Source organism: Gopherus evgoodei, chromosome 7 (assembly GCF_007399415.2).
Source record: "Gopherus evgoodei ecotype Sinaloan lineage chromosome 7, rGopEvg1_v1.p, whole genome shotgun sequence".
Lineage (NCBI taxonomy): Eukaryota > Metazoa > Chordata > Testudines > Testudinidae > Gopherus > Gopherus evgoodei.
Window position 1 is genome coordinate 80,340,234 of NC_044328.1, and position 13,002 is coordinate 80,353,235.

General features: G+C 54.2%; 1 protein-coding gene across 10 annotated transcripts in view; it reads right to left on the reverse strand.

The window, feature by feature from the left end:
* Window positions 1-1,336: 1,336 nt before the first annotated feature.
* MON1A (MON1 homolog A, secretory trafficking associated) overlaps window positions 1,337-13,002 on the reverse strand; it is a 34,897-nt gene continuing 23,231 nt past the window's right edge. For 2 of the 10 annotated variants that reach the window (XM_030569478.1, XM_030569479.1), the window contains 4 exons: window positions 11,040-11,507; window positions 9,391-10,156; window positions 7,772-7,919; window positions 5,806-5,946 (listed from right to left, as the gene is read on the reverse strand). In XM_030569478.1, the coding sequence (XP_030425338.1) occupies window positions 5,806-5,946; window positions 7,772-7,919; window positions 9,391-10,156; window positions 11,040-11,507 (1,523 nt within the window). Of the gene's footprint in view, window positions 5,947-5,999; window positions 6,159-7,771; window positions 7,920-9,378; window positions 10,157-11,039; window positions 11,871-13,002 lie in introns of those variants that run through there. The other 8 variants (XM_030569487.1, XM_030569486.1, XM_030569485.1 and 5 more) reach the window with 8 other exon arrangements.

Below are 13,002 nucleotides of genomic sequence, written 5' to 3' on the forward strand. Positions count from 1 at the left end.
AATATTCTTCCCAACCCTACCAAGGGAGACTCCCCCTCCCCTGCATTCCCTGAGGCTCCAGAGGGGTTAATTCAGTGGTTCTCATACTTTTATACTGGTGACCCCTTCCACATAGCAAACCTCTGAGTGCAAACCCTCCCCTCCTTACAAATTGAAAACACTTTTTTATATATTTAACACTATTATAAATGCTGGAGGCAAAGCGGGATTTGAGGTGGAGGCTGACAGCTTGCGATCCCCAGTAATAACTTTGTGACCCCCTGAGGGGTCCCGACCCCCAGTTTGAGAACCACTGGGTTAATTTAATTTTAGCACCCTGTGTCCATTCACATGCATGTGCTATTTTGAGCATTTGAGTTTTCACAACACAGGCTCATCCCAGATTCTGGAACAAGCTCAAATGCTCAGTTAGTGGAGTACGTACATAAGCTATACTAAAGACAAACGCACCATAACCGTCTCCAGTTTGTGAGGGACCCCATGGAGCCAGTCTCTAGGAAACAGATGGAGGTTAAGTCCATTAATGGCTATTAGCCAGGATGAGTAAGGAATGGTGTCCCTAGCCTCTGTTATTCAGAGAGTGGAGATGGATGACAGGAGAGAGATCACTTGATCATTACCTATTAGGTTCACTCCCTCTGGGGCACTTGTCATTGACCATTGTACGTAGACAGGATACTGGGCTGGATGGACCTTTGGTCTGACCCAGTATGGCTGTTCTTATGTTCTAACCTAAATGAACCCAAAGCTATGGAGACAGATATGAGTCAAAGAAGCCAGCAGAGTATCAGAAACCTGGAAAAATCTCTGACTGGATGGGCTCAGGCGTTTGGTCACAAGCTAAGGTGGTTCAAAAGTTTTGGATTTTTTTTAAGCAGAATTTTTTTATTGTTTCTTTAAACAATCAAACACAGCAAGCAGCAAATATTTGGCCACACACTTCTGAAACCCCAAACCATATTCAGGTTTTGGCAGACTAATTTCAGTTTTTCAATTAAAAAACCACAACAAATTTTGAAGGAAAGCAGACATTGTCCGTGATTTTTTTCTGCTTTTTAAAAACTCCTAGTTTTCGATCCAAAAAAAGTTTTGACGGAAAATATTTGTCCAACCCTTTTAATGAGCTTTAGTGCCTTTTAGCACTAGCTGATGCTGAGAACCAGTGATACCTTGTAAAGATGTTTTCTTAAAACTGGGTTTGTGCCGAGATGCGGAAGGATTATTTTTCCCAGGGCCACCTCTGGGGGCGGGGGGGAGGGAGGGAAGCAAGTGGGGCAATTTGCGCCGGGCCCCGCAGGCGCCCCCATGAGAATATAGTATTGCAATTTTTTTTATGGAAGCAGCCCCCGAAATTGCTTTGCCCCAAGCTCCCTGAATCCTCTGGGCAGCCCTGCCTCTGGGTGGCAGCCCTTGCAACCAGCTGCTCTGGCCCCTTTGCTCCAAGCAGGGCTTTCTGACACCCGCGGAGGGGGTCCTGCCTTCCACTGTGCCAGGCCCAGCAGGGGAGCTGGAAGTACCTGCGGCCCATACCAGGATAGGCTGGTGAGCGTGCAGGCAGCCAGGCCTGGCTGGTGTCAGTGGCGCTAGCTCACCCATGGGGTCTGCCAAGTGCCCTGCATGCAGGCTGGCACCTGCCAGGAAACTGAGTTGCTGATCCTGCCTTCTCTCCCTCCGCTCTGGAGAAGAGCCAGCTGCCACCCCACTGCCATCCCCAAGTGTTGGCATGTGCTAGCTACCCCCACAAGTCTCTACCACCGCTGGGGCCCACCTGCAGAGCCAGCCCTCCCCAGAGTAACTAGCCCTCCTCGCTGAGCGAGGGGTCTCCTTGCCACCTGCTTGCCCTTCATCCTTCTTCTGTCCTGGGCTTTGGGATTATCCCTCCCCACTCAAGATTCCCTTCTCCTGCCCCCTCCTCCCAGGCTTCTGCCCTCTCCTACTTCCCATCCTCCCTGTATCTCTTGGACCCTCTCCAGTGGACCCCTCCTTCCCCAGGAGCTGCTGACACTTGCTCCCATTCTAAACCTGTCCCCACCCCAGACAAGTGTGCCTGCCCCCAGTGTACTGCTGCCTCCTTGGTGCCCAAGACTCAGATCTGCATCTGCCAGGGCTCCCCTCCCCGCACCCCTGTTATTTCCTCAGGGAGGTCTCACAGCTTCCCTAGGTTAAATGCTGCAAAACTGGGGCCCCTCACCCTCCGTTCTCCAAGCCTGTGCCAGCTGCTGCAAAACCCCATTGTTCTTCCCCATCTCCTTGGGATCAGCTCTCTCCTGCCCTGGGTGCCTTGTGCCTCACCTGAGGGCTACAGCCTTCTCTTCCTCCCCTTTCCTGTCCAGCCCATTCTGCCCACTGCAGCCAAACTCTCCTCCCTTGGCCCGCCATGGGGGTCCTGTCTGCTCCCTGCTCAGATCCACCCACCGGCCTCCAGCCTCTGCCCACGGCGAGCCCACCTGCCTCATCCTCTTCCTGAAGGCTCTGCCTGGTGCTGCCCTGGCATAACCCCCAGCACGCACGTTGCACTAGCTCGATCCAACTTTCCGAGCCCTTCGTCTGCTCTGGGTTGCGTCACTGAGTCTTCTTCCCCAGGGTTCATCCTGCAAGACCAGCCTCTCTGACTCAGGACAATGAATCCCATCCGTAGCCTCATCCTCACACTGCCCTTCTCGCTGCCAGTGGTCCACTCCTGCTGGCCTCCTTCATCCCCTGTTGGCTTCATCCCCTCTCAGCAGACACCACCGCTCTTGGGATTTGCCTGCAAAACGCTGTGTGCATTGACGCACTGGAGCAATAACACTGTCGGCATTTGAGAGCCGCTACCCTTCTCCCCAAAGGGCACAGCCCTGCAGACCCACACACATGGGAGCAGCCCTCGCCCTACGCTCCAGTGAGACTGCTTCCCGAATGAGTGTCACCATGCCGGACTGGGCCTGGTAGTGCATCATGTACAGTGGAAGGAAGGGGAAGGTACTGGAGGTTCAGGAATTGGACTGTGGAGGCTGAGCATGGAGTGGAAGGCTGCCCCTATCCTGAGAGCCAGATGACCAGGATTCAGTTCCCAGCTTTGGTTCGCTCCCTGTGTGAGCTTTGGTCTGTCGCTGTGCCTCTGTTCCCATCTGTAGAACAATAATTACACCTTATAGAGGGCATCAGTGGCTCTCAACACATGGCTTAATTGTGCATTTCCCTTGCACCGCCGTGAGGCAGTGCAGGACTAGCATCCCCACTGCACCAAGGCTAAGTGACTTGCCCAGGGTCACACTGGAAGCCTGTGACAGCCCAGGAAGTTCTCTATGGGTGAACCTACCCTAGTACAGCTCTTGTGCATGGGAGGGCGGGACGTGAGGATCAGTCTCTTCTGGATTGAGGGGTTCAGATATGCTGGGCATGGGGGCCAGGTACCCAAGATAGCAACAGAGCCTTGAAAGGCAGAGGGAAGGCTGCCCTTCTCAAACTAGGTCACTGACACCCCAAAACTCAACGCCCTGGAGACTCACCACACTGGTAGTGGCGAAGGGCACCTAGGTTTGCATGGAATGGGATCCCTGGCTGCTGAGCTCTGTAGGCCAAGGTTCAGGGCAGATGAGGCAATAACTGGCAAGGTTGTGAAATCTGCCAGGGAGGATGTGGTTTATAGCTGCACTGTGCAGATCCTGGGAGTCCAGATTTCCCACTGGGCAGCAGGCACTGGCTGCTCCAACCATCTTCCCACTCCCCAGCCCTGTTTATGGAGAGCTCCCTGTGTGCCCTAGGTGCCTTTCACACTCATGAGCCCGCAGTGAGCAAGGGAAGAAAAAATCCTCCAAGTCCCAGACAAATCCTTCTCCACCCTTGGAGCTGGGGGCCCGATTTTCTGTGGTCTCTTGGGACAGGTCAGTGACTGCCACCTGCTAGTCACACTCCCTGTTTCCCAGGGACACATCTCCCTCCCAGCAGGCCGACAGGACAGCCAGGGCTGCTGTATCCTCTCCTCTGGGCCCAGGCTGACTGGCAGTTCAGGGGAGTGAGATCTTACCACTGCAGCTACACTGAGGGGATAGGATCAAGGTGCCTCATACCGCTATAGATTATTTCCCTTATCTGTGCTGGGGCAGGGCCCAGGAGCAGGTGTGGCCACGGACAAGCACGTGGTGCTGGCTCGACCTGGGCCTACCACTGGCACCATCCCAGTCCAATTCCAAAGTCTGCTTGAGTCAGTGGCACATTGCAGGGCTGCTGGCGGCCCTTGCCCCTGCCGGGCCATAGCACCTACTTTATTAACCCCGCATGGGACATTTGTTCTGGGCTGTAGTATTGCAAATTCCTGAAAATAGGAACAACTGATAATCATTGTAAAGCACTGCAAGGACAGTAGGACATCCAGTTGTGCCAAGCATGTTCAGGCTGCAACAGAAACAGTTTGGGCTACAACGAAGATCGTTTGGCTTTTCAGAGACAGTTAACAGGGGTCCCGGTGCGGTTCACAATGGAAACTGGCTTTAACCTCAGACCCTGGACCCAGCCCTTTCCCACTCTCATCCTCTGCTGCCACCACGTGGCCATCCCCCGCAATAAAACCACCATCATTTCTCTGCAGCCTTTATTCAGTGGTGTTGATTTCCTCCTCCAGCCCCATCCCAGGATCCGGTGCCATGGCCATGAACACAGATCAGCTGCCGAGCTGACTCTGAAAACCCAGCCGCAGGGACAGGCAAACTGCCTGTGATCCGGGCTTGGGCGAGATCCAGGGAATACCTGGGGGTGGGAGAGGTCGGCACTGACTAATGGAGACCTGAGGGCGAATCCTTCTGGGGTTGGGGACCCAGCCACCCTGCCTTCCCCAGAATGACTAGGCCAACACAAGGCGACGTGAGGGCCTCCTCACTTTGGAGCCCAAAGGGCCTGTTCTTCCTGTCTGGGTGCTCCCTGCCCCCCAGGCCTCCAACAGGTCTGTGAAGGGCCTGGCTGGGAGATGCTGGCATCAAGATGCCAGGAGCAGGGGAAAGCTGGAAGACAGCAGGGAGAGGGATGACACCAAGTGGCCAAGCCGCTGGGCAGTACAGCCCTTCCTGCTCATGGCAGGTTGCCCTGTGTGTCCTGCCCACCAACACTCCTGAGAACCTGTCCCTTGGGGACCCAGGCAGAATGCCTGAGCCTGGCAGATAACTGGGGCAGAGGTGGAGCCAGCAGGTTCTGCGGTGCACAGGCAGTGACCCCTGGCTCAGAGACCTGGAGGCCAGGGATAGCGGAGTGGGTCTGGGGTGGTGGAGATGCCACCTCAGCGCTCTGGGAATAGTCTAGTGATGGAGAAAAGAGGGGCGGTGCTACAGGAGGAACCAGGGGTCCTAGGAGCCCAGTGCAGACTGAGCACCTACCCCTCCCCTGCCCCACCATGGAGGCAGCTAGCAACAGGGGGATTCCCCTACTCCCCTAGACTGAGAGATATACCCCAGGAATGAAGAGTGTCCCAACAGGGTAGGGAAGCAGGATGGTGTGGGGAGGCTGAGAAGTGGCAGGTGAGGTAGAAGCACTGGCTGGAGGCTGTAGTGGGGAATGCGTGTCTAGGTGGGGCGGCCCCTCAGTAGCAGGGGTCTCCACTGAGTCCTGGTCACAGTGCCAGGCAACTTGGGAAGCTTTAGGGTCTCTAAAATCTGCTATTTAACAGCCCTATTAATGTGCTTTCCCTGCGTTGGGGGGCAGAGGACTCTGCTTCCAAAGGGTGCCCCTTTCCCACCATCACCCACGCACACTGGGAGGGAGGGACCTGCCCCAGGGGGTGTTCTGATCAGAGCCGGGAATCTTCTGGGCATGGCTGGCATGGCACAGCACCCATCAGTAGGTCTGCGGTGTCAGGATGAAAAGTCGGTCCTCTTCCCTGCGGATCCACTTCATCAGCTTGTTGACAGCGCTGACAGCGGCTGCCTTGGTCCCCAGGGGGCTGTAGCACACGTAGAGCTCAAAGGCACTGGTCACCTGGGGGAGAGATGGGAGCCAATCCCAGTCAGTGCCTGGACACAGAGCCTGCCTCCAGATGCCAGGAGGGGTCTAGGAGGATGGCCCAATAATGAAGTCACTAACCTAGGAGGTGGGGGTTCAATTCCTTGCCCTGTTACAGATCTTGGCCCAGATCATGTAGTCTCTCTGGCCTCAATTTCCCCATCTGAGCAATGGGGAGGGCAGCACTGCTGCATGGGGGGGTTATGAAGACACATACATTAGAGACTGCAAGCGGACAGGGTTTTCCACCTCCTAACTGGGGAGCAAAGGTGGTTGGCACATTTCAGTAATTAACATTGTCCATTCTGCTTATGAAAGTTTGAAACCTGTAAGGGCCATCCCCTCCTCCCGGGAGCTCCCTGGATTTGTACAAAACAATGGATTTAACCTTTCCATTCCAGGGAGATGCCCAAATTATGCCCACTCATGTCCTAGACTAGCAGCTACTTTTCCTAGAATGCAGCAGCCCTCATCTCTAACATGGAGATGAGGCCTGGGGAAAGGCCTTGCTGCACTGCATACTGGAAACTATCTCAGCTCAACATGGAGCATTGCATGCTGCAATGGGTACATGCTGGCACATCAAGAACTCCAATAAAGCTAGGACTCTCCCATAAAAGCCAGAGCATGGGGCAACCCCCAGCTGGCAGAACAACACTAGAACAACGCTAGCTGTGTCTTCACATTGTATCACAACGGGGTCCAGCATCATTGTGCTACAACCTAAAGATCTCACATCTGTTGTGTGAGGATGCACACTAGAGATGGCCTCTCAGAGGAGCAGCAAGAGTATGGCAGCAAAGAAGGATGTTGACAAATTGGAGCAGGTTTAGAGAAGAGCCACGAGGCTGATTAAAGGATTGGAGAACCTGCCTTATAATGAGGCATGCAAGGAGCTCAATCAATTTAGCGTAACAACAAGAAGGTGAAGAGGTGACTAGAATCACAGTCTGTAAGTATCTACAAGGGGAACAGATATTTTATAGACTCATAGACTTTAAGGTCATATTTAACAATGGGCTCTTCAGGCCAGAAAGTCTAACACAGCCCAATGGGTGGAAGCTGAAGGTAGGCAAAACTAGACTGGAAATAAGGTGTACATTTTTAACGGTGAGGGGCATTAACCATGGGAACAACTTACCCAGGGTTGTGGTGGGCTCTCCATCACTGACCATTTTTAAATCCAGATGGGATGTTTTTCTATAATATCTGCCCTAGTTCAAACAGCAATAATTGTGGGGGCAGTCTCTACAGAGGGAGGCAGACTAGATGGAATCATCTATGAAACCCCTGGTTACACATAATGGTTGTCACTGTGCTGCAAAACCATGGCCATTTGGAACACCATGGTGGAGGCAGGGCTGGAACTCAGATTGGCCTGCCTACGCCAAAAGCCCAGGACTCTGCCACTTGAACTAAAGGAGATTCCCCTGAGCAGCAATAGTATAGGGTTTATGACACACACTGAGCAGTTCTTATTTTCTCTCTCTCCCATGTATTTCCCAGGCACTCATCTGACTCTGGGTTGGTATCCAGGTTCCATGCAGAGGAAATTTCATGCAGAGACCAGTGGAACATACACGCTAGCCAGACCACTTCAGTGTACTCTAGCTCTCCTATCTCAGCTTGTTACCCCCAATATGGCATGTGGGTCTTTGCCCCCTCTGGTGGCTGGTCATAATAAGAGGAGAAAAGTCTACTACTGCTGCCAGCACTAATCCTTTAGCTCAAATGACAGAGTCTTGGCTGGTCCACACTTTCTAAATGTGGAGTAGCTGATGGAAGGATGAGTGGTTCTTACCCAAGCCAGAAGATTTTCACTGGGTCCTGTGAAGTAGATGTTTTTCAGGGGGCGGGAGGAGTTGTGGGCACGGCTGTGTAGGTACTGGTATAGTTCCAACAGTCTCTGCTTCTCCTCCTCACTGGACATAGGAGCCTCAATCTCAGGGCTGGAAAAAAACAAATTGCCCTTTGATTAACCCCCCAGAACATTAACCTGACCAGGGTAAGCAACACAGCAACAGAACTCCTTGTCCCAGAACAGCTGCAGTGGGTCACACAAAGCTACTGAACCCAGTGGGCAACATGTGCAGCTAACCTGCACACCTTGCAGGGTGATGGAGCACTCACCCATGTCTGCCAACTCATTGCAGGTGACTCTGATGGAAATTGCACACTTGCTGGCACCTGCCTGTCACTGCCAACTCCTCTCAAGGAAACTCTTGGACCCAATGAAGGACCCAGCACTGGGCGCTGTGAAGAGCAGGTAGCCTGCAAGGTGAGGAGGAGCAGGTCCTTCACTGCTCTCTGTCTCTGGTGCAAAGAGGTCTGGGTAATGTAATATGCAAATGAACACACAGGCCTTGCTAGACCAGTGGAGACCCCGGCATTTGCTTTTTGCCAGGATTTGCCATGGAGGCCTCTCTACGTCCCCCAGCCCACACCAGTCTTCAAGCCATGCACAAGAGGACCTTCTGGATGGCATTGCCCTGGAATCCTGGCAGCTGTTCCTAGACCAACCACAGGGGTCCCTGCAAATCAGTGCCACCCGCAGTGGGGGACAGTCCAGGCTGCTGTCCAAAGAGCACTCTGGGCATATGGGGGATGGGGGTAAGTGAGCCCTCCAGAGCAATTCATTAGGAAGCCGGCTGCAGTTGGAGGCACACACCGCAACCTGGCTGGATGTTCCCCCTCCCATCATGCCACCAGTGATACAACTCCCCGAGCCAGAGCAGTGTTGGGAGCACTAGTGTGCAGACAAGGTCTAGACCCATCTGGCACCAGCTGCCTGGAGCCTGGCCTATCTTGGCCAGCAGCGGGAAGCTGCACTGTCAGGAGCAGCACTGGGAACATGAGGCATTCAGGCCAGTGCGGCGGGTGTCTTCTCCCGAGCACCAATCACTGTCAGGGTGGGGAAGCTGCTTCGTGAGCTCCCTGACTCTGGCTGCAGGGCACCCCCTTAGAGCTGCCACCCTGCAGCCCTGTGCCGGGCCTGCAAAGATCCCCTCTGCACTGAGAGCCGCCCACAGCCAGCTGCTCAGGGCACACCTGGGAGAGACCCACCCTGACCCCCAGTAACATACCCCAGGGCTTCGTGTGTCTCTGACCTGCACTGTGGTGCACAAGGTGCCATGTGTGGCTCTAATGCAATGCCAGCTGTAAGCACAAGTGGTGGCTCTGGGGCACCGTGAGACTCACAGGCTGACCCAGGCACCATCAGTCCCTGGCACCAGCCTTGTGGCAGCCCAGGATCTGGCAGGCAGGGAAGCAGCTCTGGCTGGCACTGACTGTCATGGCCACAGCTGGGAGCTACCCATGGGCTCTGATGGCATAGAGCAGCTCCAGGGACTCATCCCAGCCATGCACGCTCCCATTGACTCCGCGTCGAGTGATGGATACCAAACCCACCTCAACTCTCACCTGGTGAAGAGACCTGAGCTCTTGGATTTGTAGATGAAGTGTCTGAGGTCCGGGATCCCCACTTGGGAGACGCTGTAGAAGGGGGTGCGCAGGGCCTCCTGCAGTGCATGGGACACGCCACGCTTCCGCAGGCGCTCCTGGAACCGGCGCTTGCAGTCGGAGACAGTGAAGAAGTCCTCACGGTTGGTGGAGACCAGGAGCAGGCACAGGTCCATGTCCTGCTCCAGGTATGAGATGTGGGCATGGAAGAAGCCGCTGGAGTTGAACTTGGGCAGGCAGATAGGAGTCCAGGCCTCACCCTCACGGAAGGAGGAGGAGGAGCTAATGAGGTTGAAGAGTAAATGCAGGTCAATGGGATGCAGGAACTGGTCCTTTTTCCTCACCAGAGACACCAGCTGGTTCCTGGACAGCAGGATGGAGAACACTAGGCTTTTGGCCTTGGCCTGCTGGAGGCAGGTGCTCACGGTGTCCCTGAGCCCCGCTGTCATTGGCAGGCAGCGCGCGGCACCCATCAGGAAGCTGGGGTCCCGAGCCATCAGGTCCAGCAAGTTGTCGGTGATGCGCTCGGAGCCCGCTAGCAGCCTGCGTAGGTCATAGTTCTGCTTCTGTTGGAAGATGTGGTTGAGTTGGGTCCAGGTGAGCAGACTGAGGATCTGGTAGTAGATGTAGAGGAGCTCATGAGTGATCTCCTGCTCCGACTGCCGCGTCCGAGCCATGGCCACAAGCACCAGGGGGCTCCGGCGCACAAAGACCACTTTGTAGCCATCTGCCCAGCACGGGAGGGAGAGAAAGGGACATGTTAGCCCAGGGCAGCACACTGCTGGGAAATACCAGGTAGCTCTCGTGGCTCCAGAGGGTCAGCGAATGAGGCCACGTCTATGCTATAGGCACTACTATGCCAGCGCAACCCTGTACCACAGACACAGCCTACATGAACTGATCAGTGTAGGAAGACCACCTCCCTGAGTGATGGTGTGTAGATCTCTGTTGGCCTAGCTGCACTACACCAGCGTTTAGGTCGTTGTAGTTACGGGAAGTGCCATAGCTATGACGACCTAAACCCTGGTGTCGACACACCTAGGCCAGTGGAAGACCTAGCTACCGTCCCTATGCTGCTAATCAACCTACATTTTCTGTGTCAAGTCAGGCCTGAGAAGCAAGGATGGCTCTCCTTGCAGTGAGGTGGACGCTGAGGGTAAGCTCCTCCAGCAACCCAGTGCTCCTAGCCAGGGACCTAGCAAGGGAAGGAAACTCAGTGCGTCCCTTGCACTGTGTCAGAGCCACAGGCTTTCGTATGCCCTTTCCAGGGAGACACCAACACACAGGCCCCTGGTCTCCTCCTCTGCCTCCCTCTGTAACATCTCACAGTGCCCCCAATTTGCCTGCACATTCAAAGCACTCACCAGCAGCAGATGGCCGGATTCGCCATGCGGCTGTGGTAACTGCACTTTGCAAATCAGGCAGCTGTGTGTGCAGCTGGAGGCCGGGCCCAGAACCTGCCCTTGCTCCTAGGACAGCAGTGAGCTCCTGTCCAAGCCGGTTGCTCCGGCCGCTCTGCACAGCGGTCAACAGCGGAGCATCACATCTAAGGTCCAGCTAATACCCCCCGAGGCAGCATGTCCCCAACTGGCCCCTGCCTGCGATGGTACCTGCATGGATAGACCTGATGGCATTCTTCTCTGCCTCCAGGAAGGACACCAGGGCCATCATCACTCCCATGGTGCTAGACAGTGCCTCCTCTGAGCCGTAGCGGGAATACACTGGCTTGCCCGCCTCGCTCAGCACGAACACATGCTTCTGATGCATGCGCCAGGCCTCCATGGTCACGTCCTCGTCCTCTTTCTCCGACCGAGCTGAGTCTCTCCGGGCAGTCTGCAGCGAGAGATCCATCTTGTCCTCCTGACTCGGTCTCATCTCCTCCTCCAGGTCTAACGCCATGCCCGTCAGCTGTGTGCTGAGCTCACTGAAGTCCTTGCTGATCTGTTCCATGCTGGTCTGGTCTCCCTGGTCCCCTCGCCCTTCCTCAGGGCTCCTGGACACAACATCTCCATCCTCAGGGCTCATCAGGTCCTCGTAGGACCGGGTGTGAACAAACATCGCCCCCTCCTGGCCTGCCCCTGGAAACCAAGACACCGGAGAGCTTTAGCCTCTCCTCTCCAGTGCCAAGATGATTGCTCCAAGACAAGCTAGGACAGCTGACTGGATGGTGGGGAGAAATGAGCCAGACCCTGGGAGACACCACAGATGAAGGGGAACCCCACTTGACCCCTGCAGGACCAATAACAAAGTCGGGCTCATGTGTCCCCATTCTCACCGCTAGAGAGAGGCCAATACCCCAAGACTCCGAACCCCACCCTGTGTTAGAGCCTCATCTCTGTAGCAGAGCAGGTCCACTCCTAAAGCAAAGCCAGCACCTCCGATGCATGTACCCAGGGTCCCGGCTGGCTCAGTCTCTCATGGCCGGCAGGCTGTCCAGACACCTGCAAAGAGAAACCAATATGGCTGACCGTACAGCCTAGCTGCCCTCTGAATGGTGTCACAGAATGGCATTGCCAGACCTATCTGTGCCCTACTGGAGTTGTGCCATCTCAGCTGCACACAGAAAACCCCTGCACCCCTGGTGATGCTCGCAGGCGAGATACCAGCTTTTTCCTGGGCTGCAGGCATTAGCTAAGAACTGACAAACTCATAGCTGGAGACCAGACACTTCACGTGTATGGTAGTTTTCCTCAAAAGAGGTGTTACATTCTTATAAGACATTGGGTGTTTAGACTCTATGAAATGCTTGTAAATTGCTGCCTGCATTAAATCTCAATTGCAATGTCTGTATCCCAGGCTATAAGAAGAGAGGTAACTTTGTTTTATAACTTTGAAAATGTTTGCTCTGAATTTGTGAACCCAGGCATAGGAATTGTCCCCCCACCCTTCCAGAAGAATTAAAAAATCAGATGGGTCATCCAGAAACATTGCAATACAAAGGATTAATTAATGGTCCTATTCGCACCTTGGAAATACTATCTGCAAGGAAGCTCGTCCTGTGGACTTGGAAACTGAACGAAGAAAATAAAACCAAGTCAAAGGAAAGTTTTCCATCTTTTTGGCTGTTTGAACTCTGCAGGGCCAGAGACTCTAAGGCCATATCTACGTGACCACTTTTGTAGGTATAACTTATGGCACTCAAGGGTGTGAACAAAACACACCCTGAATGATGTTACAGAAGTGCCATTGTGGTCAGCACTGTGCTAGTGGGAGAGCTTCTCCTGCTGACACAGCTATCACTACTTGTGGAGGTGGTTTTATGATGTCGACGGGAGAGCTCTCTCCCACCAGCATAAAGCAGCTACATGAACACTCGTACAAAGGTGCAGCTGCATTGGGACAGCCGTGCTGCTGTAAGCTCGCTAGTGTAGACATGGCCTAACCTGAAGCCAGAGATCCTCAGGGGGTGCCTCCTGAGTCTGCCCTGAAGGAGGCTTTGAATTGACAGATCACTACAACTCGTTCACTCTTAGGATTAGAGGGTAACTCATTGGGGTGGATATGTTCACTTGCTTTAGCCTGTAAATAACTACCTTATACCTTTTTCCTAGTTAATAACCCTTTAGATAGCTT